General features: G+C 36.1%; 6 protein-coding genes across 8 annotated transcripts; 1 reads left to right on the top strand and 5 right to left on the bottom strand.

The window, feature by feature from the left end:
• The first annotated feature begins 1,748 nt into the window (after positions 1–1,748).
• aqz (aaquetzalli) lies at positions 1,749–3,736 on the top strand. 2 transcript variants are annotated; one of them, XM_088038271.1, is made up of 2 exons: positions 1,749–2,091; positions 2,142–3,736. In XM_088038271.1, exon 2 carries the CDS (start codon positions 2,176–2,178, stop codon positions 2,452–2,454), a length of 279 nt encoding a protein of 92 aa, XP_087894397.1. In that variant the 5' UTR covers positions 1,749–2,091; positions 2,142–2,175; the 3' UTR covers positions 2,455–3,736. The 2 variants fall into 2 exon arrangements, with proteins under 2 accessions (XP_087894397.1, XP_087894396.1); XM_088038270.1 differs by having other exon boundaries at positions 1,749–3,736.
• A 1,479-nt stretch (positions 3,737–5,215) lies between these two features.
• Positions 5,216–7,270, bottom strand: CCT7 (chaperonin containing TCP1 subunit 7). The gene is made up of 3 exons (XM_088038269.1): positions 7,118–7,270; positions 6,095–7,005; positions 5,216–6,048 (listed from the first exon to the last, which is right to left on the bottom strand). The coding sequence occupies exons 1-3, from the start codon at positions 7,121–7,123 to the stop codon at positions 5,343–5,345; spliced, it is 1,623 nt and encodes a 540-aa protein (XP_087894395.1). The 5' UTR covers positions 7,124–7,270; the 3' UTR covers positions 5,216–5,342.
• A 223-nt stretch (positions 7,271–7,493) lies between these two features.
• Positions 7,494–10,012, bottom strand: LOC148173534 (kinesin-like protein subito). Its single transcript, XM_088038267.1, has 4 exons — positions 9,744–10,012; positions 8,981–9,498; positions 7,642–8,927; positions 7,494–7,592 (listed from the first exon to the last, which is right to left on the bottom strand). The coding sequence occupies exons 1-4, from the start codon at positions 9,903–9,905 to the stop codon at positions 7,567–7,569; spliced, it is 1,992 nt and encodes a 663-aa protein (XP_087894393.1). The 5' UTR covers positions 9,906–10,012; the 3' UTR covers positions 7,494–7,566.
• Positions 10,013–14,586: 4,574 nt separating this feature from the next.
• Positions 14,587–15,318, bottom strand: LOC148173533 (DNA-directed RNA polymerase I subunit RPA12-like). 2 transcript variants are annotated; one of them, XM_088039247.1, is made up of 3 exons: positions 15,104–15,318; positions 14,813–15,061; positions 14,587–14,761 (listed from the first exon to the last, which is right to left on the bottom strand). In XM_088039247.1, exons 1-2 carry the CDS (start codon positions 15,228–15,230, stop codon positions 14,823–14,825), a joined length of 366 nt encoding a protein of 121 aa, XP_087895373.1. In that variant the 5' UTR covers positions 15,231–15,318; the 3' UTR covers positions 14,587–14,761; positions 14,813–14,822. The 2 variants fall into 2 exon arrangements, with proteins under 2 accessions (XP_087895373.1, XP_087895372.1); XM_088039246.1 differs by having other exon boundaries at positions 14,813–15,318.
• A 104-nt stretch (positions 15,319–15,422) lies between these two features.
• On the bottom strand, positions 15,423–20,710 carry Rab11 (RAS oncogene family member Rab11). Its single transcript, XM_088038897.1, has 4 exons — positions 20,388–20,710; positions 20,016–20,137; positions 16,885–17,406; positions 15,423–16,835 (listed from the first exon to the last, which is right to left on the bottom strand). Exons 1-3 carry the CDS (start codon positions 20,425–20,427, stop codon positions 16,921–16,923), a joined length of 648 nt encoding a protein of 215 aa, XP_087895023.1. The 5' UTR covers positions 20,428–20,710; the 3' UTR covers positions 15,423–16,835; positions 16,885–16,920.
• Positions 20,711–20,770: 60 nt separating this feature from the next.
• On the bottom strand, positions 20,771–27,528 carry wts (serine/threonine-protein kinase warts). Its single transcript, XM_088038785.1, has 6 exons — positions 27,185–27,528; positions 23,599–25,430; positions 22,851–23,547; positions 22,622–22,800; positions 22,299–22,570; positions 20,771–22,139 (listed from the first exon to the last, which is right to left on the bottom strand). The coding sequence occupies exons 2-6, from the start codon at positions 25,271–25,273 to the stop codon at positions 21,711–21,713; spliced, it is 3,252 nt and encodes a 1,083-aa protein (XP_087894911.1). The 5' UTR covers positions 25,274–25,430; positions 27,185–27,528; the 3' UTR covers positions 20,771–21,710.
• Positions 27,529–27,896: the final 368 nt, after the last annotated feature.

Raw genomic sequence — 27,896 nt, 5'->3', positions numbered from 1 at the left:
CATTGCTTGGGGATAAAGCAAAAAACCCTAGAACGAATCGCCACAGGCGAATGGTTTGTTTACAACAGGGGCGGATTTAGGCAGTGGGAGGTCGGGTTTTACCTTGGACAAAAGATTCGGAAATTATTACGTCAAGCAAAAACCATTTGCGTCCGCTGCTGGCGTTCCAGGTAGAGAAGCAGGCAGAAAAAGAGCGTTCTTGAAAAATTACCGGAGCTTCCTTTGTCAACTATTTCTCGTTCAGAGGTTTTTTTTTCACTAAATTCTACAATAAATCGCCCGATAGAAGAAAATGGTGAAGAAAAAAATCCTCTTCATTCCATTAACATAAATTACAGAATTTTTTCCTGTACTTCTCTGTTTGCTATGTTCGTTCCTTTGTAACTTGCAGGTAAAAATCCCAGCTTAGAAGCCATAAAGACACATTTTCGTAAACAATTGTTAACCTCTAGATAAAATCCAGTTTGTTTTACAACCGTGACAAAGCCATCTCGAACGAACACATCCCAAAAATCATCTAAAAACATCCCAAACCATTTACCGTTACCTTCGATTTATACCTGGATATCTTTTCCTTTCTCTGTGAAACGACGGACCGGCCATTATGTTTGAATGATTTTCTACCTGCAGGAAATAATTTAGATACTTGTTCATTTTAAATGTATATGGCCCTGAACATAATGACGAAGGTAGAGAGTTGGTGTTGAAAGAAATAGGACGTTTTCTGGCTTGTTACTATGTTCATATTAAACATTTGAAATACGAAATAATGCCATTTTGTTAAATAACAATAAATTTCGTCAATAGAGTTATAACACTTATAACAATAGACACTTTATGATAAAGTTAAAAAAAAATATGTGACAAGGAACGTTGTGTTTGATTATTTAAGATAACCATTCTGTTTGAGTTAAGACTAGTCGTCATGGTTGCCTACTTATCTTGATTATTAAGATTTTTGTTGTCCCTACATTCAAATTTACTTATTAAATTGAGGCGGTATTTAATGTTTAATTTTGTTTTCTTCCTAAAGCTTATAATTTTGCCATATTTTATTAAATAATGAAAAATACGACTGCTTTCGTGCTAAATAAAATCTGAAAACGATTTGGACGTGACTGATCTATGGGCGTAGACCTTATTTTAAGTCAACTTTTTCGATGCGTAAATTTAACGTTTTTATTGCAACTTTTAGCTTAAACTTTTGGAGTACGGCCCTGTCGCATTTAAGTCTATTTATAGAAAACCAGTACCAAATGAAATTATCTCTTGCCAAACAGCGTTGTTTTTTATTATTAATGTTTTGAGCACCTTTCCAGATGCGGGTCATTTGCAATTCTGGTCGTAATCACCCAAAAAAGACAGCAACCTCAATATAACTCCCGGGAATGTTATAATTGCCAAGACGAAATTATAGCAAGCCGTGTTGATTTAGAATCGATTAAAAGACCTTCTCGATTGAATTGACGTGACAAATTCAATAATTTGAATAATGATGTTAGTTGGTGGGGGTATTGGAAAAAAGTAAAGTTCGGCCCTGGATTAGTTCCCGTTTCGTGATAATTTTGGCTAACGTCACAAATGTTTTCTATTGATCCTTGTTCTAGAAAGTGACCGTGAATGGTGGGGACGTGGAGTAGTTTGTTTGGGATTCGAGAAAGAGAGATGGGAATATAGAGTGTCTTTGTCTGTCATGTTTTTCCCCTTGTTTTGGACCAATCAGAGAGCAGGAAAGTTGATATCGATTGACGCAGTCGTGTGACGTAGCAATCGTGCGATAGGAAAAAATGTTACGAAGAGTGTTGTTTTGATAGAGTAGGAGAAGGAGAAAGGCAAAGTTGGAAGCAAATGCTTCGTAGAAACGTGTGAGAAATTGCCAGTTTAGTGCGAATTTTGCGTTAAAAAGTCGTTTGGAGTGTGTCGAAGTGACAGCAAATTGAAAGGAGTCCAAAAATCGTCCCATCTGTGCGAAAACGGGATCCTTTGTTTGGTGCAATCGAATCAGACGCGTCCATTTTGTGAAAGCAAACTGCGCCGTGCTCGATCACGATCATAAATCGAAATCGAGTTTCTGACGCAAAATTCGACTTGGTCTGTGATACAACGAGACTTTTAGTCTTTATGTTCATATTCCGCTGCAGAGACTCAACAGTGAAGAAGTGTGTCAGTGCAACAATGGCGCGGAAGAATTCGGACGGGACACCTCGCGGACGCCCCAAAGGCACCGTGACCCCCCGACACAGCCCCGTACGAGGCCACGCCGCCTCCCCGACGGGCTCTGGGCACTATGCGGGCTGCAAGTGGACCGAGCCGCCCCTGCCCTCAGCACTGCCCCCGCCGCCTCAGCACTGGATGCAGGCGCCTCACTCGCATTCGTTGCCCTTTCGGCAGCCCAAGCCTGAGCAGCACGACATCGACGCCCAGCTCAAGGTGTTGCTTAAGGTCCAGGCTTGACCTGAAATCAGTCGAAGGTGCCACCTCAAGAGACATTTGATATCTTTATATATAAATTTACGACGAGTGAACTACTGAGGACTATTGAAAACTAATTTTAAGTCTGTTTGGTAGCGAGTGAACACGACAATACTAAATTCCGGTTATTTTTATTACGCCTAAGGACGGTACTACATTATTGTGATGGTCCTGGTTTCGTACAATTCCAGATTGTCCTGTTCAGCCGCACTGTGATAAACAATCACTCCTCACAAATCCAGTGATTGTATAATAGTGTAGATATATTATAGTTTTAACTTTTACTTAAGTCTATTTCTGAATGTGATTTTTTTCAACTGTTGAAAATTGTAAGAAGAGAAATTTGAGTTTGTATTTGTGATTGTGAGCAGTGCTCAATAAGTGTCACGATATATGTTTAGTTTTTAATACTCTGCCTAACAAAGTAGCATCCAACCTAGTCTCAGCTCCATTAGCTGATGGTAAAGTTTATCCCCGCCCATGGTACCTAAACCACTGGGAAGACTGAATATGGGACAAACCTTACATAACCAGCTGATGAACAAAACAAAGCTTTAAATAATTATAGGTGCATGAAGAAACAAGTCAATTTATCGGTATCAACAGTATGGAAACAGTACAAATTCTTTGGATGCTATTTTGTTATCAACCAGAAAAAACAACATCTAAATGAACCGTCAATTATGACGAGTATTTTTGTTAAAACGCAGTACAAATGTGTAATCACTACTAAAAGATAAGGAGATTCATTCTAGTTGTAAGATGTACAATTCAACACCTCAAATTCACCAACCATGACAAAGTAATTTTGTAAAATGCATTATGAAAGTCATCCCCTCCAGTCTTTCAAATTATTGTTGAATTGTACTTCACGATTCATCATTTAAACTGTTTGAGGCACGCAAGATATAAAGTCTTCCAAAATGCCTAAGTAACAAGTTGCAGTGATGTGCAATATAAATTTTAAGTTTCATTTTGGTGATAAAAAATTTATGTATTAGAGATTCTATTTTCTATTTGGAATCGTTCTTTTGTTAGACGCACAAAATTCTGTTGAAAATTTTTTAATTTTATCAGAGGGGTACTAGGATCTCTAATTTTAGTTACACTAAGTTTAAGTAGGAATCTCAGATCTCATACGTTCACTTCAAGAGTCATTTGCTAGCAATATGTATTTTAACTACAAAAAATCATGTATATTTCATCTCCATCCTATAATCTGTGATACCTCGTTCCTATCCCTCAAATAAATTATCCCATTTTACCAAGATTTTCCCTACCCCAACCCTTTTCCTTTGTCCCATCCTGGGGTTCAACCCCGCCAAATTATTCGCACAAAGAAAAATTCGCTAACACCTTAAATGAGATGTATTTCATCAAAAACCTGAAGAAGACGAAAACTCCCACGGAGACGTAAGTTTTCAAAGATTTTGTTGATTGTACCAGAAACTGCGCAGTTTACTTCATTCTCAAAATGTGTTGATAAAATTGATCGGTGATAATGAATGTGTTGGTTGTTTATTCAAAAACTGACATCAATATTTCTGTTTAACTATGAAATAAAAATATTGATTGTGTAAATATACGCTCGCAGGGGACAAAAGGACAAACGAACCGTTGTCGATATTTTCTATTTATATTGATGGTACAAGTAACAAACTGTTTGCACGTTTTGTTTGTTTTTGAACAACGTTCCGTCGAAGTCTGCACATCCGGTTTTTTATGCTTCCAAGCATGAAACTGTATTTGCAATTCAATTATGCACCTGCTTTTATTACTAAACTCCTATAAAGGCATGTGATGGTAAACAAACGTATTATGATGTGTAAAATTTAAGGCTAATAAAAGAAGCTGACTTGCTAAATTAGATACTGTAAACACTAGCAGTTTCGTAATACTGCACAAGGCAATTAATTTTGCATTGTCTTTATGGAATGAAGCATGCATAATTACGGGGGACTTTCAGTAATTGCGCTGAGATTTAGAAATTTTCGTTTTACGACATGTAATTCCGGTAGTTTCAATGCTAGAATAAAATTTGAGTCAATAACACAGGTTTCTAAAAATAACGGCAGAGTTCTAAACGGCCATTCAAAATTTTCCACATAAAGATAGCCGGATTTCATATCAGCAGGATTACTGGGTAATAAATGTGTCAATGCACAGCTGGAATCATGTTCAGATGAACTTATGAGGTCACAAGAAAGTAGCAAGCAGCTCCTTGAACATTCAACCAAAAGATTCAAAGCATTGTTAGTAATAAAGAGTTCAATAAAGTAAGGGGGCTATTTTATTTGAATTAAACGCCTACACTGCAACCTACTCAGTGCAGAGGCTAACGGACGAACATAGTTATTACATAATCGCTTTTTTCCAGTGTAAAAAATCGTTTGAAAAAGTAGGTACCCTCTATTATAAAACTGTTCTTTTGAAGACGCGTGGTCTTAACTGTAAAATATTCAAAACAGCAACAAAAACCAAATGGGAGCACGTTTGAACAGTCCTAAGGAGCGGCTCTACTGACGTTGCGAAACTTTAGAATAATGAAATTAATTTTGAACACACCATTAACTGTACCTTTTTGTACAATACCAGTTGAGAAGAATACAGTGGTTCTGTTATTACGTAACGAAAGCTGTTATAACACGAAGCTATTAAATAATAAACAGGTAATAACATGTTTAATGCGTTTATTTAATTAAAGGGACCACCTCGTTACGTGGTGTCTTGTAAAAACTTCAACTTCCGTGTTAAATAATTTTATTAATGAATCAAAGCGAATGAAGCACAACGGTACAAAATAACTTATTCGACTTCACTACATACTGTGAGATTAATGTTAGTTTGAAAATGTTCGTGTTCCTTTGTGTTTACATGGGTCTTCCCATTCCTCGTCCCATCGCTGGTGGAGCATCTCCCGATTTCTGATTCTTAATCGTCTCATCAACCGACAAAATCAAACAAGTCGCTTCAGTCGCTGCTATCAAAGCATTGACTTTAACAATCGCAGGTTCATAAACGCACATTTCCATATTGTCGCTAATATCCTCTTTATTTACATCAACTCCATACCAGCACTGCCCTTGTGCATGCTTTTGTCTCAACTTATTCAATATATTCGTCGCATCAAAACCTGCATTGTCGCACAACTGTCTTGGAATAATCTCTAAAGCTTTAGCGATGGCTCCAATTAACAGTTGCTCTTTCCCAGCGATGGTTCTCGAGTAGTCGCGTAACATTCTTGAGAGTTCCATTTCGATGGCGCCTCCACCGGCGACAACAGCGTCGTTTTTGATGGTTCTGCGGACGATCATGATGGCGTCATGGAGAGATCGTTCGGTTTCTTCAAGGAATTGTTCAGATCCACCGCGGAGGATCAGGGTGCAGGTTTTGGCGTTTGGACAACCTTTGAAGAAGTTAAAGCGTTCACCGCCGATTTGGCGTTCTTCGAAAGATTCGCATTTGCCTAAGACGGAGTCGTTGAGGTCGTGGGCTGTTGTCATCACGGCGCCGCCACAAGCTTTTAGGGTACGTCTGAGGTCTTCTTCGGGGACGCGACCAGCGCAGAACATGTCCCTAAAAAACGAAAGTTAGTTAAAGAACTTTTGGATTATAGTTTTACCTGTCGGCAAAGTACTGAGTGGCAACATCTCCAATTGGGAGCTTGGACAAAACTACGTTGGCACCACTCTCGTGGATTTTCTGAAGCTTCTGGTATAAAATGTTCCACTCAGCATCGACAATTTTTTGGTACTCCTTCACGTTGTCGACCCTAATTTCAGCATTGTCCCTCTCAGCTTTCAACTCAAGTTCAATGTTTAACAATGCAATCTTACAATTGTTGTAATTTTTAGGTTGCATTTCAAAGCCTGCATATGAAAAAGTCTTCTTGAATGCCACCCCTGCTACCAAAAGTGATTCTTCCAAGGCACCCCCCTGAACCTTCTTAATTCCAATCATGTTCAAAGGCAGTAATTCATCCAACAACAAAACTGCATCTACAACCATCTTAGAAAAGAAATCGCGTTGGAGGTTGATCAGTTTTGAGCTCATAGCTGTTGCTGCACACTTCTGTAGCAATGAGTGGAACTCATTAGCATTAGCTTTGTTAATTTTAATTGAAAGCTCATTAATTTTGTCCAAGCAGAGTTGAAGGGATCTTCTGACCGCCTTGATGATAATACGTGGATGTACACCTTCCTCTACATATGGTTTGATTTGTTTTAGGAATTCACCAGCAAGAAGAACAACACTGGTTGTACCATCACCAACTTCTGCATCTTGAGACTTTGCAATGTCAACTAAACTCTTCGCGGCAGGATGAACGATATCGAGAAGCTTCATAATTGTTGCTCCATCATTAGAAATGGTAGCTTTACCGTTTCTTTCGACTATTAACTTGTCCATGCCACGGGGGCCCAAAGTCGTTCTTACAGCATCTACGACTGACTGGCACGCATTAATGTTTGATATAAGCTGGGGCTTTCCTTGAGAGGTGTCGGTGCCTTCTTTTAATAAGAGAATTTGAGGTTGCTGTTGGGAGAAAAGTCGAGATTTAGAGACAGGTGTGGTGCCGGTAAGAAGGTTAGAATTTTTGACCTTTTACAATTACGAGAGAAGTTCATTTACTGTAATATGAACTTACCATCATTTTGACGAAGTTTTTATTGTCTTCTTATGATTTAAAGAGATAAAATTGGAATAAATCAACACTTTTCACAACGTGACTTGTATGATTGACATGAAGATAGGCAATTTAGTTGCATCGAAGCAGCCAACTCAGGAAAAATAAATTGGCTAACAAAGATCGGGGACAAAATTAAAATCACTAACAATAACATAACCTAAAAAATTTAAATTTTGGTGAATCGTGAAAAAACTTTTATAAATCATTTTATTTTCGGCTTAAATAATGTAAACAATTGAGTCTATTATTTGTAAATAAAAAAAAAGGGTAAAGTTGCGTTTTCCCCCCGAGAAATGCGCATGTGTAGAGCAACTCTTAGATAAATGAAACAACAGTAAGATAATAATGTGGACTGTATTGAAATAAAATTAAAAGTAAATAACACAACAGGAACAGATTAAAATAAGTTAAATGGTATTTTCTTCATGGAAGTCTGTAAAACAAGATGTTAAGGTACTACAAAAATCTCATAATGTGCTCACCAGAGTCCTCTCTTTCCTCTGTTAGTTCACGGATGCGGTGCTTGTAGCAAGACAGTTCATTTTCCATTTCCATGACCACTTTTCTCAGTTCGATGTGATCTTGCTTTAATTGATTATACTTTTCTTCTAGCCGTTTGTAATCCTCTATACCCTCACAGAGCACTGAAGCAACAATTTTATTGGAGTTTTCAACCTTTGGTTTTTTGGGACTGGGCGACTCTTCCTCGGAACTGCCAATTTCGATAACATCACCTTCTTTCAACTCGTTGATTTTAGACTCATAGTGTAACTTCAAGTTTTTCATTTGAGTTTCATATCGCAATCGAATTAGATTTTCTTTTTTTTTTAATGTAACTTTGTTCCGTTCCTCTACCTCTTCCAAAATTTTGTTATACTCTTCCCTTAGGTAATCAAGATTCATTTTATTATTGGATTCATAGTCGATTTTTTGGACTTCTAACTCTTCATGTAATAGCTCAATGTGTTTTTGGTAATCTTCTTCTGTGAAGCGACAGAAGAAGTCATTCGCGGTGCTGCTTGAAGCTACCAACTCAGAGAATCGAGTCTGTTTTGTTTTGGTTGCTGGTTGTTCTAAAATGATCTGTTTCGCAATCGCAGCGAAGGACAAAACATGTTGACTTTCATCAAACATGTCCCTATTCGGACTGATAGTGACGACCATAGCTACGTCTTCACCACCTGTGAAAGCTTTTTGGAAAAGCTGAGTCAGTTTTGACTCTCTGAACGGCACCAACTTGTTGTCCCCCTGCTTCTGTGCATTTCGCACAGCTGAAATACATCGTCCCAAAACTAACAGCGAGCTATTGATGTTGTTTGATTCTTTCAATCTCTCACCAACATTATGTGTCTTTTTAGTACGTTCTGAGCCTGCCAGATCACAAAAATGGAAAGAACTTTGATGACCACAGCGTTCTTTTTTCGATATTTCGAGTAGTTTAATGGTGAAAATCGAATGGGAGCGACTTGAGTGATCGTTAAGTCTTGTCCTCGCGTAACTGAGATTATGGATGCCATGTTGGAGGAGCTGGTAGGCTTCTAGGCCAGTCGTTACGTTAACGTAAGTTAAGTTCTTGATGTAAACTTCATTGTTGCACATTCCTAGGCGCAATTTAGGTCGTTGCTTTCCTCGAGGAGGATCCAATTGCAATAAATCGTAAATCTGTTCGTTGTAGATTTCCGCAAAAGAAATCCACACTAGGATGGAAATATCCGAGTCCGCTTCCAATTCTGCCACAGGTTCACTGCTTAACCTCTGCTGCATAGCCCTAAGAAAACAACATTGACAAATAATAAAAAAACTAGGAAGATTTAAACGTACAAATATGATTTTGCGTGGTGTGAGCGATCTGCCGAAGAAGTGGAAGCATTCAGCAGGCTTCTACACAACAACTTCTCCTTTTTTCCTTCTTGTTCATTTAACAGCGTTATTTCTCCAGCTGGAGAAGGTTTAGCCATTGGAGTATTTGATAGCTCCGGCAGAGTACGAAAGAGGTATTCTAAAGAACGAGGGACGAGTCCTGGCGCTGTGTCAGTACCAATGACTGTGAATGTTTTCCCAGACCCAGAGGCTCCATAAGTCAGGAGAGTAGAATTGTGACCGTTAAGAAAATCAAGGAGTTTCGGTTTGACCACGCTGTCAAAGATCTCTGTTTGGGTCGTTTCAGACTCGAAGATTTTTGTGAAGCTGTAGGTTTTCTTCATGGTTTCGCCTTCGCGGATGTTGCGAAGGAAATTTGAACCTGGAGGAACCATCGAAGTGAGGGTTTTACCTTTGATTTGGTAGAGATCCTTGAAGTCATAGCCTTTCTTTATGCGGAGGTAGACGCGGATGCCGTCCTGCATTAAAAAACACTCATCATGTTAGTGCAAATTAGCTTATTTCGTTAAAAACAGTTTGGACATGCAAGAAAATTCATGGGGAATTGATTTAAACTTGTTACTCAAATTGAAACAGTAAATTTAAGAAAAAAAGCATTGGGGAACATGTGGTGTTTGACAAAAGCAATCAAACTCTAATAATTAAAGGATTGCAGTTACGACCTTGCAATAAAAAATCATGTAATCTCATAAAAAAAACGTACCTCTTCTTCAGCTGATTTTTCGTGCTGTGTAACTTCGCCAAACTCATCTATTAAATTAGCTCTACACGTGTCTAACTGCTTTGTTACATTCCTGGTTAATAAACTGGCATCTCGCGCCCTTAAGTATGAGACGTTCCTCAAAAAAACACTATCACGTTCCATTTTATATTGCAGATTAGACTTTCAATTAAACAAGACCCATGTGTAACGGCTTCGAATTTTCAAATATTATTTTGACATTTGACAGAGCGCACGCGCAGAGTTGATCTCATTAGGGCTGCGTTCATAAAAATCACTATGTGTAAAATGTAATTTTATTAATGTGTAATTTTTTTATTAAAAAAATGTACATTTTATAATATTAACCAGCTTCTTCCACACCAATGATTTTGGTCAAATTCCTAAATCGAAAAAGAAGCTCAAGATCTATTTGAGCCAAATTTGAGATCGATCAGACAAATTAGGAAAAATGAGAATAAAGTTACCGAAACTTTGATAGGCCATAAAGTTATTTGTTGTAGAATCTGAATTTAAATCCCAGATTTGGAATCTGCGGAAAATTCTGCGTGCACTGATGTATAATAACTTAAGTTTACTCTAAAAAATAAGCGAGATATCGATATGAGAAATTTTGTATAGTTTTAATCATGAATTTTCGTAAAAATTTGCAAATTTCGACTTTTGGAAAATCTAAAAACGATTTCTTATGTAAAAAATCGCGAGAAAAACGATGCCGCAAACCGCATTCCAATATCTGGAATAGTTTCCGAGATATCGAGCATGAATTGTTTCGAACATTCGAAAATTTGACCCTCTGGCGACAACCCAAAATTTCAAACGGCCATAACTCGGTTATTTATTGACAAATATTAAAAAATTATCATGTTTTTGGATTCAGCGTGAAATTCTGCGTAAAATGAGTTCCAAATTTGTTGAGTTTGCTTATTAAATAAACGAGGCATTGGCCAAAAACTGTTTTGAAAACATCATTTTAGAGTGATTTTCAATCAATGTTTTCAAAATGAAAATGACGTTTAATAGCATTGAATTATACATCAGACGAAAGAGGAGGTCAAAATCTATCTACTGGCCAAATTTGAGATCTATAGGACAAATAGTTTGCGAGTTAGGGTTAAAAATTAAAAAAAATGAAAAATTTTCATCGTTTGAGTCGCAATTTTTTTTCGCGAAAAATCGACTATCGAATTTTGGGCTTTTAAGCACTTTTTCTAATGTAAAATGAGCCGAGAAAAACGATGGCGCAAACCGCATCTCAATATCTCTAATAGTTTCCGAGATATTTAACTTTGAAAATTGGGAAAAATGGGGAAAAATGAAAATCAATTATCCGAAACTTTGTTCGGCCATAACTCAGTTATTTGTTGTCGGATCTGAATTTAAATCCCAGATTTGGAATCTGCGTAAAATTCTGCGTTCACTGATGTATAATAACTCGAGTTTACTCTAAAAAATAAGCGAGATATCGATATGAGAAATTTGGTATAGTTTTAATCATAAAATTTCGTGAAAATTTGCAAATTTTGACTTTTGGAAAATCTAAAAACGATTTCTTATGTAAAAAATCGCGAGAAAAACGATGCCGCAAACCGCATTCCAATATCTGGAATAGTTTCCGAGATATCGAGCATGAATTGTTTCGAACCTTCGAAAATTTGACCCTCTGGCGACAACCCCAAATTTCAAACGGCCATAACTCGGTTATTTATTGACAAATATTAAAAAATTATCATGTTTTTGGATTCAGCGTGAAATTCTGCGTAAAATGAGTTCCAAATTTGTTGAGTTTGCTTATTAAATAAACGAGGCATTGGCCAAAAACTGTTTTGAAAACATCATTTTAGAGTGATTTTCAATCAATGTTTTCAAAATGAAAATGACGTTTAATAGCATTGAATTATACATCAGTCGAAAGAGGAGGTCAAAATCTATCTACTGGCCAAATTTGAGATCTATAGGACAAATAGTTTGCGAGTTATGGTCAAAAATTAAAAAAAATGAAAAATTTTCATCGTTTGAGTCGCAATTTTTTTTCGCGAAAAATCGACTATCGAATTTTGGGCTTTTAAGCACTTTTTCTAATGTAAAATGAGCCGAGAAAAACGATGGCGCAAACCGCATCTCAATATCTCTAATAGTTTCCGAGATATTTAACTTTGAAAATTGGGAAAAATGAGAAAAAATGAAAATCAATTATCCGAAACTTTGATCGGCCATAACTCAGTTATTTGTTGTCGGATCTGAATTTAAATCCCAGATTTGGAATCTGCGTAAAATTCTGCGTTCACTGATGTATAACAACTCGAGTTTACTCTAAAAAATAAGCGAGATATCGATATGAGAAATTTGGTATAGTTTTAATCATAAAATTTCGTGAAAATTTGCAAATTTTGACTTTTGGAAAATCTAAAAACGATTTCTTATGTAAAAAATCTCGAGAAAAACGATGCCGCAAACCGCATTCCAATATCTGGAATAGTTTCCGAGATATCGAGCATGAATTGTTTCGAACCTTCGAAAATTTGACCCTCTGGCGACAACCCCAAATTTCAAACGGCCATAACTCGGTTATTTATTGACAAATATTAAAAAATTATCATGTTTTTGGATTCAGCGTGAAATTCTGCGTAAAATGAGTCCCAAATTTGTTGAGTTTGCTTATTAAATAAACGAGGCATTGGCCAAAAACTGTTTTGAAAACATCATTTTAGAGTGATTTTCAATCAATGTTTTCAAAATGAAAATGACGTTTAATAGCATTGAATTATACATCAGACGAAAGAGGAGGTCAAAATCTATCTACTGGCCAAATTTGAGATCTATAGGACAAATAGTTTGCGAGTTATGGTCAAAAATTAAAAAAAATGAAAAATTTTCATCGTTTGAGTCGCAATTTTTTTTCGCGAAAAATCGACTATCGGATTTTGGGCTTTTAAGCGCTTTTTCTAATGTAAAATGAGCCGAGAAAAACGATGGCGCAAACTGCATCTCAATATCTCTAATAGTTTCCGAGATATTTAACTTTGAAAATTGGGAAAAATGAGAAAAAATGAAAATCAATTATCCGAAACTTTGATCGGCCATAACTCAGTTATTTGTTGTCGGATCTGAATTTAAATCCCAGATTTGGAATCTGCGTAAAATTCTGCGTTCACTGATGTATAATAACTCGAGTTTACTCTAAAAAATAAGCGAGATATCGATATGAGAAATTTGGTATAGTTTTAATCATAAATTTTCGTGAAAATTTGCAAATTTCGACTTTTGGAAAATCTAAAAACGATTTCTTATGTAAAAAATCGCGAGAAAAACGATGCCGCAAACCGCATTCCAATATCTGGAATAGTTTCCGAGATATCGAGCATGAATTGTTTCGAACCTTCGAAAATTTGACCCTCTGGCGACAACCCCAAATTTCAAACGGCCATAACTCGGTTATTTATTGACAAATATTCAAAAATTATCATGTTTTTGGATTCAGCGTGAAATTCTGCGTAAAATGAGTCCCAAATTTGTTGAGTTTGCTTATTAAATAAACGAGGCATTGGCCAAAAACTGTTTTGAAAACATCATTTTAGAGTGATTTTCAATCAATGTTTTCAAAATGAAAATGACGTTTAATTGCATTGAATTATACATCAGTCGAAAGAGGAGGTCAAAATCTATCTACTGGCCAAATTTGAGATCTATAGGACAAATAGTTTGCGAGTTATGGTCAAAAATTAAAAAAAATTAAAAATTTTCATCGTTTGAGTCGCAATTTTTTTTCGCGAAAAATCGACTATCGAATTTTGGGCTTTTAAGCACTTTTTCTAATGTAAAATGAGCCGAGAAAAACGATGGCGCAAACCGCATCTCAATATCTCTAATAGTTTCCGAGATATTTAACTTTGAAAATTGGGAAAAATGAGAAAAAATGAAAATCAATTATCCGAAACTTTGATCGGCCATAACTCAGTTATTTGTTGTCGGATCTGAATTTAAATCCCAGATTTGGAATCTGCGTAAAATTCTGCGTTCACTGATGTATAATAACTCGAGTTTACTCTAAAAAATAAGCGAGATATCGATATGAGAAATTTGGTATAGTTTTAATCATGAATTTTCGTGAAAATTTGCAAATTTCGACTTTTGGAAAATCTAAAAACGATTTCTTATGTAAAAAATCGCGAGAAAAACGATGCCGCAAACCGCATTCCAATATCTGGAATAGTTTCCGAGATATCGAGCATGAATTGTTTCGAACCTTCGAAAATTTGACCCTCTGGCGACAACCCCAAATTTCAAACGGCCATAACTCGGTTATTTATTGACAAATATTAAAAAATTATCATGTTTTTGGATTCAGCGTAAAATTCTGCGTAAAATGAGTCCCAAATTTGTTGAGTTTGCTTATTAAATAAACGAGGCATTGGCCAAAAACTGTTTTGAAAACATCATTTTAGAGTGATTTTCAATCAATGTTTTCAAAATGAAAATGACGTTTAATAGCATTGAATTATACATCAGTCGAAAGAGGAGCTCGAAATCTATATACAGGCTAAATTTGAGATCGATTGGACAAATAGTTTACAGGCTATGGCCAAAAATAAAAAAAAATGAAAAATTTTTATCGTTTGAGCCGGAATTTTTTTTCGCAAAAAAACGACTATCGAATTTTGGACGTTTGAGAACATTTTCAAACGTAAAATGAGCCGAGAAAAAGAATGGCGCAAACCGCATCTCAATATCTTAAACAGTTTCCGAGATATTTAACTTTAAAAATTAGAAAAAATGGGGAAAAATGAAAATCAACTTTCCGAAACTTTGATCGGCCATAACTCAGTTATTTGTTGTCGAATCTGTATTTAAATTCTAGATTTGGAATCTGCGGAAAATTCTGCGTACACTGATGTATAATAACTTAAAATAGAAATTGCGAAAATTGCGTTTTGTATGTAGAGATTATCGTTCGATGCACTTATAACCGGATAATAGGTAAAAAACTCCTCGTGCGTTACCTGAAATAATAGATAAAGTAATAAATAAAGTAAATCAAGTATTATTGTGACCTTTTATTGATTACGAATTCTCGCTTTCTTTATATTTACACTTTGTGCATGTATAAAACACAGTTTGTCCTTCATCAGCGGATCGTAACTGCACAGTGGCATAAGACATTCTGTCGTTCCCACATTTAGTGCATTTTCTGTCTACCACCGGCCCTTCGTCCTCGTCGTCATCGTCTTTCTCATCTCTTGACTCAAATTTTTCCCTCGAATTAAAATGAACCGTATAGTTAACTTTGTAGCCCTTAAAAACTAAACAAATTTGAATTACATGTAAATAAAAGGTTCTCATACCTTCAGCTGGAAATTTTCGCGAACAACTGTAACAAACTACGCCTCCTTTTTCAAGCAAAGGGGGTAAAATGGAGCCACAATCTGGACAGAAGCCTCCAACTGTTTCAAAAATTTCGTCACTAGCCATTGTTGATGATTTTCGGGTATAAAAATGCTGAAAATTGAAATGTCAGAATGTCAAGAGCACGTGTGGTTGTCAATTGTCAAAAATGTGTGGTGGTAAAAATATGGCGCAAAAATCCCTAGTGTCGTGGAGCGGTAAAACTGAATTATTACGATCAGTTTGAAAAGTGGAGTGGTGATAAAGAAAAATACGAAATGAATTACAGAAATTTTATTTAAAAACTAAATGTATAATAAATTTTGAATAAGCTTATGTTACATACAAAGACCGTTATTTGTTTGTTCTTACATGTGTACTGTTCAATATCTATCTGTCTAACTACTGACATGAACAAAACGGAATATTAAAATCGTTAAATTCCATAATTTCAGTTTTAAAGACTATCATTCTTCAAAGTGATCAAATTATAACAACCGCGTCGATAAAATAAATTACAATAAAAAAAGAAAACATTGGAATGACTGTCATTTAAAGATGATAGTCAAATAAATATTCTAATTAGAAAACAACAAGAGCACACACAGTTTAGGATACGGAATTTCAAACGACCTGCCATTCATATTGCGTCTACTCTAAGAGTCTTTACTCACTCATAGCCAAACTTTTAATTTTTGGCATATTTATTAAACTGGCGGCATTTTAATAATTGCTGGAAACTTCAGCGTGACAGCTTTGAAAGTTTTAAAAGTGAATTATAATGACAATAAGGTATAGACTACAATTGTTTTTTTTTATACAGCCGGGAACAAAATCTTATTAGACGTCAATGTCATCTAATTGTCTAATGGTGACCTTAGAACTGGTAACCTTACTTTTTGCATTGTCAGTTTTGACAGTTTTAATTTTTTATTTTAAAATGGTTAGAATTTTCGGTATTTCCAATATTGTAAGGACCGGACTGAAGATCATACCACTGTGTACTAAAGAGACTTCTAATTTTATCGGCTTTAAATACTTCAGTCATGACAATTCTGAATTGACAACTTGTCAATACTTTGGTGTTTTAAACATTAGTAATGACAATAACAGTAATGCACAGACTACACGCAAATTTTTGAAACCTCAGAAAAATAACGTTTAAGATTTTGTGTCCGCGGCTGTATATCAGAAAATTGTCTTTTGAAATTCCGTGTCTTAAACTGTACTTACCAAATCAACAGTCGAATTCTATGAATAACGGTTATTATATTCATGTTAAATCTCAATTATAAATAACAGAGCACATTTACAATATTTGAAACGTAAAACCAAGACTATTGTTTTAAAATCTAGCAAGAGACACAGATATTCATAACTTAGGACTGTACCTGAATTGATAAAACTATCGTTAAATATGATCACATGCTTTAAAGCATATTCTTATTAAAGATAAATAAACATTTTCGTTACTTAAATACCTACAGTTATATTTTTATATAGAAAAAATTTACTGAAAATTATAATAGTATACAAAACTGTAACAGCTTCTAAGTGCGCAGCAAACAGATGTGGAGGCTCCACGCTAAGTCACAATATGTTAGCATTAGGACATTCAGATTTATGTAAATAATAACAAAACACAAATAGCCACATGTGGGTGGTACAGAGGCTACTACATGATGCAGAAATCTGTAACACAAACTGTTGAAGCAAAGGAATTCTGTCTTTCCACTCTCACCTGTGTTTGGGCTAGTGTATTGCTACAGTGTGTACACTACTGACAACACTGCTTGCGAACACCATCAGAGTTCATCGTTGGTTTTACGTCTATAGGCTCCACGTTTTGTGGTCGGATCGTGTCGCCTTCAGGTGGATCTCTAATCTGTTTCTGTGATACGATTCTATAAATTTCTGTGAGTATGTTTTGGAAAGCCAAATCGACATTGGTGGAATCAAGAGCTGATGTTTCTATGAATGAAAGGCCGTTTCTTTCAGCGAACGCTTTCGCTTCTTCAGTAAGGACGGCGCGCAGATGCCTTAAATCTGACTTATTGCCAACCAACATGATTACAATGTTCTGATCTGCATGATCTCGAAGTTCGCGTAACCAACGTTCCACATTTTCGTATGTCAGATGTTTCGCGATGTCATATACCAACAATGCTCCTACGGCCCCTCGGTAGTATGCTGCTGTGATAGCACGATATCTTTCTTGGCCCGCTGTATCCCAAATTTGTGCCTTTATTGTCTTGCCATCAACCTGCAAAAGCAACCCAATTGTTTAAAGCGTCAACTGAAAAGGATATTATGTTTACATGACCATTTTATTGACTTTTCAAGCGATCATTACGATTGCTCCAATTCTTGGAAAAATAAAACAGTCATGAGCAAACATGTAAAAATAAAGATGGGTATGAAAATATTCCAAGATTTCAAATCGCTCGTATTTGGCGAATGACCCATTTACCTGTAATATAATTTGCATAGTCGAGCGGTTTCGGTCACGGTGCGATTAGTGGAGGCCACATAATTTCATTGTAATTAGTTAGCAACATGTTGCACGAAGCATAAAAAACAAACAAAACATAGTTTACATGGAGTGAAGAAGAAATTATCTATGACAGTTCCTTACAATCTTGGGGTCATTTCTTTAAATTTATAAACATGAAGTTCGTTTCAACGAGAACTGAGCAAATGAGCGTTCATACATCTTTCAATATTGGAGTCTCGTATTTATTCCAAGTTGGTAACCGTGTTGATTATTGATTTTAACATTCAAAACTGTCAACAACTGCACAAATTCATAGAATATTATTTTTGGAATAGGGTAAAAGTTATTGATTTATAGAGTCAATTAATTGATTGTTTAACAACAAAAAATACCAATTAGAAGTTACGAGTTTATTACGTGTAAAATCGATTGTTGAAAACACGTTTTTATCGCTGGTTATAAAAACAATAATTGTAACATTTTTATATTAGAAAAAAGGATTGATTTTCATCCTACGTAAATGTTATTAATAGAAAATAAAGGAAAATATTTTAATGAACCTATAAAATTATGTAGACATAAGTCATTATCATGGCTTAGTTTCTTGGCTAGGATAGGTACTGTAGACTTGTAAAATATAATAGAAAATAGAAGTTTTTAGTAAATACTTTTGGAGTTCATGCGAGAAAACTGATGGTGAAAACCCCATCTTTCGCTCTATCTTGGTTTCAGAACTTTTGGATTCTGCGTAAAATGAGCACCAATTTGGAGATTACTCCAAAATAAGCGAGATATCGACTGAATTAGATTTTTTCGAGCAATTCAAAACTTTAAATTGAAGATATGTAACATTTGATTTGATGTAAATGAAAATGTCACCCAGTTTTTTCCTAATTTAGTTATTTGTAGACCTACGTTAAAGAATAGCATATGTTCTGGATTCATCGAATGAGAAAAAACTTACAAAGACGAACAAAACACAACAAGAAAATTAAAATGTCAATAATAAACAATAAATGTATTATGACATAAAATACAAAAAAAAGAAGAAATGTAAATCAAACTCGTTAGATCAAATTCTATATTTAATAAATAATCGTGGGAATTTCCTAATGTAAAATTTCATATTTTCATTAGTTGAACGGAAAATAAATAATTACAGGAAATTATTATGTATCTAAGTGCAACAACAAACACTATCACTAGATCTGTTTTTTTGTGGAAATTGTGAGCATGTACTTTAAATTGTAAAGAGTGTTTGGCATTATTGAAATGAGTATCAATAGACAATGTTACAAAAACCTTCACTTTTAAATTCCATCAAAAGAACAAATCTACTTTTGCTTGAAATGTCACGTCTTTTTGAAACACGTTTTAATCATTAAATATCTAATAATAACCATGTAGTACGTGAATGCACTACGAAAAATGGATTTAATAGAACCCAATAAACCTAAATTTAATAATAGAAAATTTTATACAATTGCACTGTAAAAAAGATTCTACATTTTATACATTCTAGTTCACACCCTACTTTTGATTAAACAATGCTGTGTCAACATCGATTTTGTCAACGTTTGTTCTTTTACATTTCTACTGTTAAACAATTCCTTTGATACAATTCAATAGATTCTATAATTGAATTTCTTGACATTTATTTGCGCGTTTTAACGCTGAAAGTTACAAAGAACTTTCCTCTCGAGAGGTTTGTTTATTTGGTCGAGATTAAATTATTGGAGTTTACTGGAAATTTCAGTTGCGAGTCGCGTCATTAAATCGGTTTTCAGATAGCTGCTGCGGTTTACCACTGATAATGCGATGTTTTGGTGCACGAAATTTATATTTTTGATTGAGTTCCTTATCTGTTAAATACACTGTTGGATTTATTTTTTAAACATCACATGGTATATTTACAAGAAGATTGTATAAAGGTTTGAGACATGATTCTCGTCATTGCGAACAAAGAACGAGTTTTATTTATTCCACGATTTCAAATAAATTTTTGATTGCTCCTGTGTTAGATGTCGCCGACCTTTCAATAAAAGAGTGTTTCCGACTTTCAGTTCGCAGGAAGTTTAACCCAGTGCCCTTGATTATGAGACAAATGCAAATAAGGTGTTGGTTTAGCAGATCCACATATGCATTTCTTGCAACTTTCACAGACACTAGGTCATGAGTGACAAAACATTGCAACAATGATAATGGATATCTATCTTTAGCCAGCTGATTGTGACGTTTTTAGTGAAAACACGTCAACATGACAAGTGTAGAAAGAGTACTTGGCCAAATTGGTTTGTTATGTACACCCACTCAGACCTGACATGGAACTGATTATGATTTCATTTTTTTGATATGAATGATTCACAATGAAAACTCACCTGCATGCTACGAGTAGCGAATTCCACACCTATTGTTGACTTTGATTCCAAATTAAATTCATTCCTAGTAAATCGAGACAATAGATTGCTTTTTCCTACGCCGGAGTCTCCAATAAGGACAACTAGAAATAGAACGGTGCTTTAAATTTCGAATCATGACAGAATCATTGATTATTTTAATTGGGGCTTTTCGTGACTCGGACGTTGGGGGTATTTAAAGAGCCCTAATTGATTACTTGACGTGATTTAAAATGTGACCTCTGACATTGCTGACTTGTCATACAGGAGCGAAATTTACGTCAAGTGTCAATTACCTCCAAGGTCCGCAACGTCAAAATTTAAGAATAAAAGCTTGAATTGACTCTCTTTTACCTTTGAACAAATAATCGTATTCGTCGTCTTTCGTACTCATCTTCAGCTGATCCTTTGACAACCTCCCAAAATATACCAAAATAAAAACACTGAGACGATTAGTGCATATCACAAATATACCGCTATTTACACCCACTGTTTATATCACAGACACATTTCATCCGATAAGTTTTCGTTCTGATCAGAGATGTTTTAAATAAATTTGGTAATATCTTTTGATTTTATAACGAACAAAATGGCGACTGACTCTTCTTTTATTGTTCACGGATTAGAACGCCCCTGCGAACTGTCAGATTTTCGTTTATTTGCGCATGCGCCTCGATTCAATCAGCGGCGGCTCATTTATCAATATCATGCAGTGACGTACGAAAAGAAAAACGAAATGTTTCCAAAAATATATAATTATTTACACACATTTACACTATGTAGGCACTCAAATCATAATTTCCTAAGTGCATACGATTTTTGCTATTTTCTTGCGTAATTAAGGAACAACGTTATGACCTATAAACAACATGTAAATCCATAATATATTTAAACGATAAAAAATCCAATAGACTAGAAAAATTATATGCTAAATTAATCCATACTTAAGCTAGAAGGGTGTTACAAATTAATTTTAGAATGAGGAAAAATGTAATAAATATTTACCTAAGCATTAAGTTATGAGCGATCGTTAAAACTAATTGTAACACAGCATTTTTTCTGAGAAACAAACATAATGCTCTTACTACTATTTTGATTTACTGCAAGATTATTTTTAGTTAAAGGCAGTGCTTGTTAAATCCTGCTCTCCCTGCTTCATCACTTTCTTTGCCAATACCAATTAGTATCGTTTCGTTGTTACAATTATATTTACAAATTTCTAAAGTATTGTACATAATTTACAAGTGTATTAATAATTTATTGTTGCTTACAACTGACTGTCCATAAAAAGAAAACAAGAAGGATTTTTTATAGACGTTCAGTGGTTATCACATTTAATACAAATTAGCACCACATTTCAATTTTAATAATTTAAATTCTATACACGTTTTTATTCAAGTGAATCTTTAACAATTGTACTATAAAATCTTTCCAGTTCAAATTTGAGCAGTTAAGGCATCCTCTGATTTTAAAGGCAGCTAATTGAAGGCTTTGGTTGCAAAACGCGACGACGCTTAACCATCTTAAGAGCAGTTATTTGTACTAGCCAGTCACAACATGAGAGCAAAACAGCTAAAAATCTTGCATACAAATACCGGTTGGCAAGAGCAAAAACCTGCGAAATCCACGTCCAGAGGGTCCACCTCTGAACATTTCCAAGAAAATTATCAATAAACTTCACACATACACGGATCCTTGATTGTCATTATCGTCTAAATTGATTTTATTAAATGGCGGTGCGCCACCGTCATCAAAGAATCTCCTGAACGTGAATTCGAAAAATCCATGGAACGGTTTTGAACTGTCTGTTAGTTCATCAGAGGTGCTTGAATCGATCGACGCCGAATTTCGGAGTTTTTCTGGATCGATCGGGTCAAAATTCGACGTGTCTGTTGGATATTCAATGCGAGGTATGTGCGGTGCCTGCTGACGACGTAAACCTTTCTCAAAGTCTATTTCTTTAAAAAACGGATGCGATTTCACTTCACTAGCATTTTTACCTAACCGTTTATTCGCACTACAACACAGTTTTAATATCAAGTCAGTACTTTCGTTGGAAAGGTTCGCTTGCTTTGGTATTTGCAATGTCGTCTCCCAGTTGATCACCTAAAAACACACAAATTCAAATGTTTTTACCACTTCTTTACCACGGAACATTCAAATTTCCCGCCTTGGATTTTCAGGGTGATACGGTTATAACTTTGGTAATTTTAAATTTAACACCAAAAATTCAAGGCGCGAAATTTGAGGGGCAAAAAATTCCACCTTGTGTTGTGTCTCTGCAGGAGTATTGGCCAGGAACGGCGGTTGGCCCACCAACATCTCGTACAGGATAACTCCGACACTCCACCAATCACAGACGTGCGTATATCCCGTACGCTGCAACACTTCAGGCGCGATATAATTAGGTGTACCAACTAAAGAGTGTGCTAAACATCTATGCTCTCTGCGTCTTCTCCTCTCCAAAGGTTTCATACACTTGCACTCTTCAGACCAATCTTCTATGGGATCCATGGAATCTTGACGGTTATGGTCGCCTTCAAAGAAAAGAAAAAAGAAATAAAATACTACTAGACATGAAAAAATACCATTAGGTTGATAATATTTCGAATTATGAGTCCATCTAAAGCCAGTACATAAACCGAAGTCCGTCAGTTTGATGTGACCTTCTTTATCAATGAGAATATTGTCAGGTTTGATATCACGGTGAATAAAACCCATTTTGTGGACACTCTCGACAGCGCAAGTGAGTTCAGCTATGTAAAATCTATAAATAAAAACGAGTTAAAAGTGAAACTGTTTTTGTATTCTACCAACCTCGCCAAATGCTCTTCAAAGATCCCCAATTTGATTAACAGTGACATAAGATCACCACCCGGGATGTAATCCATAACAAAATACAATATATCACTATCTTGAAACGAATAGTACAACTTCACAACCCACTCATTATCCGCTTCTGCTAGAATATCCCTCTCGGCTTTCACGTGTGCCACCTGATTCCTTTTCAAAACATCAGCTTTTCTTAACGTTTTCATCGCATATAAATGTTTAGTGTCTATTTTCCTCACCAAAGTCACCTCTCCAAACGCACCTACACCGATTGGTTTTATTTTAACAAACATACTTTTGTCCATTTTGGCTCGTTTGAGTCTTATATAATTTGATTCTTTCTGAGACAGCATTTTACGCATTTGCTTCTGAGCTTCGGAACTAAGGCCGATCTTGGTCATTTCGTTTTCGAGCTGTATCCTCCTCGACATTCTTTGTTTATAGGATTTAATGACGTTTTCGATGTGTTGTTCCATGAAAAATTTAAATGCTTGAGGAGAATAGTTTTTAACTTTTCCGTCTCGTCGTTCGTCTTCTTTTTCTTTGCTTATCTTTTTGCGTTCTGGGATAGGTGACTGATGTTTTATTTTCGTATACGGAGGTAATTGCGGTGGGATATCGTTGTTCTTGCCTTCGCCGTTTCCGTTAACGACGTTGTGATTGTTTTTGACTGAGGAGGATGCTATAAAGAAGTTATCGTTAAAAATCTGAAATAGAATAAAACACGACAAACCTGTTGGCGGCAGTGGAGGAGCCCCGTTGTCGGGATACGATGGCCTACTATCTCCCGAAGACGTCGACTGGGGACTATCCGATCTTGAAACAAGACATTCCGTCGAAACAACAGGTGAATATTTTCGCTGAAGAGGTGGATGAACGTTCGGTGAAGCTCTAGGAGACGACGCACATTCTACTGTATTAACTTGAGCGTGATTTTCATCGGAATATGGTAGTGGAGGATGAGGTGACAACCCCATTCCTCGTTGAGCTTTTGCTTTGGCCTGCATCGTACTCGCGTAACTTGGTGGTTCCGTTGTTGGTACCACCACAGGTGATGCAGAATTGGCAGGAGTATTAGTGATCCCTGCTGGCAAGGGCGCTGCAGGTTTAGGGCTGGTGGTGTATCCTTTCTGTTGTATCGAAGCTGCATATGAAGGAGGCGGTGCGCAGGTGACTAACGGACTGGTACTCGTAGGGGATGTTGGAATTTGGGGAGACGTTGGAGCTACGGCTGTTTGTAGTACGGGTTTTTGGACTTGTGTGCTCTTGACAGATTGCATGATGATGGGAGGTTGGGTTTTGGCTTGTCGAGCACCCCAGGCTAGGAGTGGAGTAGGTCTTGCCATGGCAGTTGGGGTGGTTGTTGATACGGGGATGGGACTAGGAGAACCGGCGGATGTTGAGCCTGAATATATGCCGGATGATGGACTCTTTCGAAAGTCTTGAGTTGGGCTGTGGCGGTTTTGAATGGAAGCGGTATAGGAAGGCGGAGGAGGAGGAGCGTTTGAAGGACTTGGCGGAATTAAAGGATATGGTGGAGGAGGTTCAGCCGTCGATGCACTACTACTCTGGTATAAACTGAGAGCTTGCATTTGTTGGGAGAGTTGTTGTTGCACTTGAGGGCCATTCTGAACCACCATTGGTTGCCGACCGGACGATGACGAAACACTACTTACTGGACTAGTCCCTCTTTGTTGTAAAGCAGGAGAATTATACGAAGGCACCGCTGGAGGCGCTCTGGCAGGCACTATAGGAGCAGGCGACATTCTCTTCAATAATTGAGGCACATTATTTAAATTTGGATAAGATGGAACATGCGGAGGTGGAGGTGGCGGCGGTGTATTACGTGGTGGTGGTGGAGGCGGCGGTTCGCTAAAATTCGGAGAGTATCGACTAACAGAATGCATCTCGGTCATCCTCGGACTATCAGACCGAGAGCTCCCAGCCCCACTATCCAAAGCCGGACTTCCTCTCGGTAAAACAAGCTCTCTTTCTATACTAGGCTTACGTATGAGTTTCGTATATCCACATTTATTTCCAGGATCCATTTGTTGTTTTATGAGATAATCTAACGCCCCATCAAGGCGCGAATTGGAGTGTTGTAACGCTCGCAACGAGGCTTCTTCCGAGTAGCCCATGTTAACAAGCTGTGATAACGTATGTCTTAACTGGAGGACATCTTTATCAGTGCCGTTAGTTCCGGATGTCGAGCTCAACGAGCTGACTCCACTGGTAGCGGAGAAATTCGAAACGGTGCTGGCTGCACTGGAGCCCACAGCTTCGCTGCCGCTTTTGGCGAAAGGTCTCAGTGAGATCTGGATCTCCTCTAAGGCCTTTTGGTGGTAGCCCGACGAGCGGGCTGGCGCGCTGGGATTCATGTTCAGTTGGGGCCGAGGCTGTTGGCCCATGCTGGGCCCTGCCACACACTAGAAATTCACATGGCTCCCCGCACATGAGTGTGCACTCTGACTACACTCGATCATTCATAAATAAGCATTGAATTGCTTTGTTCTGATTGAAACAAAAACGGTGCTCGGTTTGCTTCTGCAGTAATGATTTTCACAACTGTAACAAAAAACATTCGTTGTTAAGAAGGCGAGTTAAAAATGTGCTTCAACACTAAACCCTTTGTGAGGCCTCAGGAACACTTAAGACTAAAGACAAAAGATGTGTTCCTAAGGATTCTACAACAAAAGCATTTAAATTAGCTTAGATTGTAGAAGATTGTAGGATATTATTATTATCGTGGTGTACACTAATGGATAAAAAATAGTTAGCTAGACAGACGTTCTATTAGGCTCTTTTTAAGATTATAATAAATTCTTAGATAAAAACTGTTACTAAACACCGTAAATAAAAATTCCTTTTTTTCTAATTAGTAAACAATGTTAAAATGTACCGGAAACGATGTTCATAACACTTTTTATGTAGCCGTCAAAAGAAATATCAATTAACAAGCAAACATTTTTAAATCCTTTAAGAATCGAATGAGACAGATATTAAAATAATCTTTAAATTCCAGTACAAACATTTCGTATCAGTCTCATTTGTGGATTACATTATTTATGAATCCAACAAAAATAGCGCAACATAAATTGCCACCGCCTTTAAATGTCTACAAACTAAACCACTGATATTTAAACTTGTTCATAACAATGCTTACCAGTTATGAATACCATATTTTTAAAATTCTTTAAAGCTGAATCATTTTATTTGTCTTCGTGCAGGATCTGACATTGATTACTGCCATTCATTAATTTTATTTGCATCCACAAAGCATTAATTAATTTTTATTAACACGACCAGTTATTATCGTTCGGAAAAGGTGTCTGTAAGCCAAAAATGTAAGACTCGGATACAATTAATAATCATGTTAAAAGCAAATTACTCAACAGAAGTGGATGCTTTACATTCCAGAGAATTACTGGAGTATTGTAGAGATTTTTAGATCTCATTATGTTACAACACTAAAAGTTCAAAGACGCTTTTAACAAGTTAAGGCTATTGAAAAAATAACTTTCCATTTTTGCAGACAAGTGGGCGAGTTATCACGCAAAGGCTGTCATAAAAATATTCCTGGAATTCTGTACAATTACATGTTCAGAACAGGTAAAATTAGTTGTATTATAAATATAGAAATGGGATGTTGAATAAAATAATGATTGTAACAGAGCGTGCGATATTATTTTGTATATATTTTTAGAAAACTATTTAAAAAATGTAAACCGCATAGTATGCAGTCGGTATCAATAATAATTATGGTATCATTCCTATCTCACTCTTGCGAATTGCGATTTTACAGTTTTACGTTTCTGCTACCTCAAAACGATGCTGTAAAACTCGTCTAATTACATAAGCTTCACCAATATCATCAATTAATCGAGAAGTTTACCAGGAGGGCGGTATTCGTTGAAAGCACTCAAAAATGATTTTGGTGAATTTTTTGAATTGAAGAAACGTGATTTGCTTTGCTGAGACAGTAACAGTGGTCCTGCCTTTGTATGGCACATTTTAATTGATTAATTTACATTCTTATGGTCCAGTCTTGATTTGCTTGCTATTAATGACAGCTTCTAATAAGAAAAAGTCTGGAGGCTTTATAGGCAAAGATTTTGTTGTAAAAATCTGTCAACGTGCATGGGATACAATGCTTCAGGCGCTAGTTGAGCTATGTGCCAAATTACAATCAAATGTCTCACTCGCACGGCATTCCAGTCATACATTCTTTGGCATTGTGCGTGACATCTAATCTGTTACTGTCTAACATCAATTCATCTCATCAAAGCTAAATTTATTTAAACAACCTAGCCAACAATTACCTTTAATTCTTGTAAAACAAACGGAATCTGCTGCAAGAACTGACAGATTTTGAAGTGTCAATTGTCAATCTATCTCATTCTATGTGGAGGAATTTATGAACACTTAACACATTATTTTGATCGGAAAGCTTCCACACAATGTTACATCACGTGCACCACACTTTAAACATTTGATTACACTAAACTATATCGGTATTTAAAGCTAAATCACTTTTTAAGGCACTTAAATCTGTAATGAAAACAAAGACAATTTACCAAGTTTCAGATACCAGCCATCTTACACGCAGTGTCAAATTCCAGAATCTGCCAACCTTAGAAAAACACTGATTTAGAACTAGCCGAGATTTTACCCTAAACTAATCGAAGGAAATTAATCAAATTATTCATAAACATTCACTTTAGTTACAGGTATTGTTTCAAATGAGATTCATCTCAAATTATCGCTGTCTAAAGCTAAAATGTAATTCTCATCTAGGAATTTTAGTTTTCTCAATGTGGCTGCTAAGTAGGCTCTTTACCACAATAGAAATAGCGTTTGCATCATTGGCGTAGCAAACAAGCTGGAGTTGGAAACATGAATTTTTTTTATATTAAATGTCTCTTTGAGTTTTTATCATCTAAAAAAAACGAATACTGGAGACTGTATTTTTTTTATTCAATAAACCTTCAAATTGTTGATATCATATTTTTTTAACCATAGAACAACTTGCAT

The sequence above is a fragment of the Gnatocerus cornutus genome, chromosome 6 (genome assembly GCF_029298725.1).
Source record: "Gnatocerus cornutus isolate USDA-ARS CGAHR chromosome 6, icGnaCorn1.1, whole genome shotgun sequence".
NCBI lineage: Eukaryota > Metazoa > Arthropoda > Insecta > Coleoptera > Tenebrionidae > Gnatocerus > Gnatocerus cornutus.
Note: the sequence above shows the minus strand (reverse complement) of the source record. Positions and strands in the feature narration are given on the sequence as shown.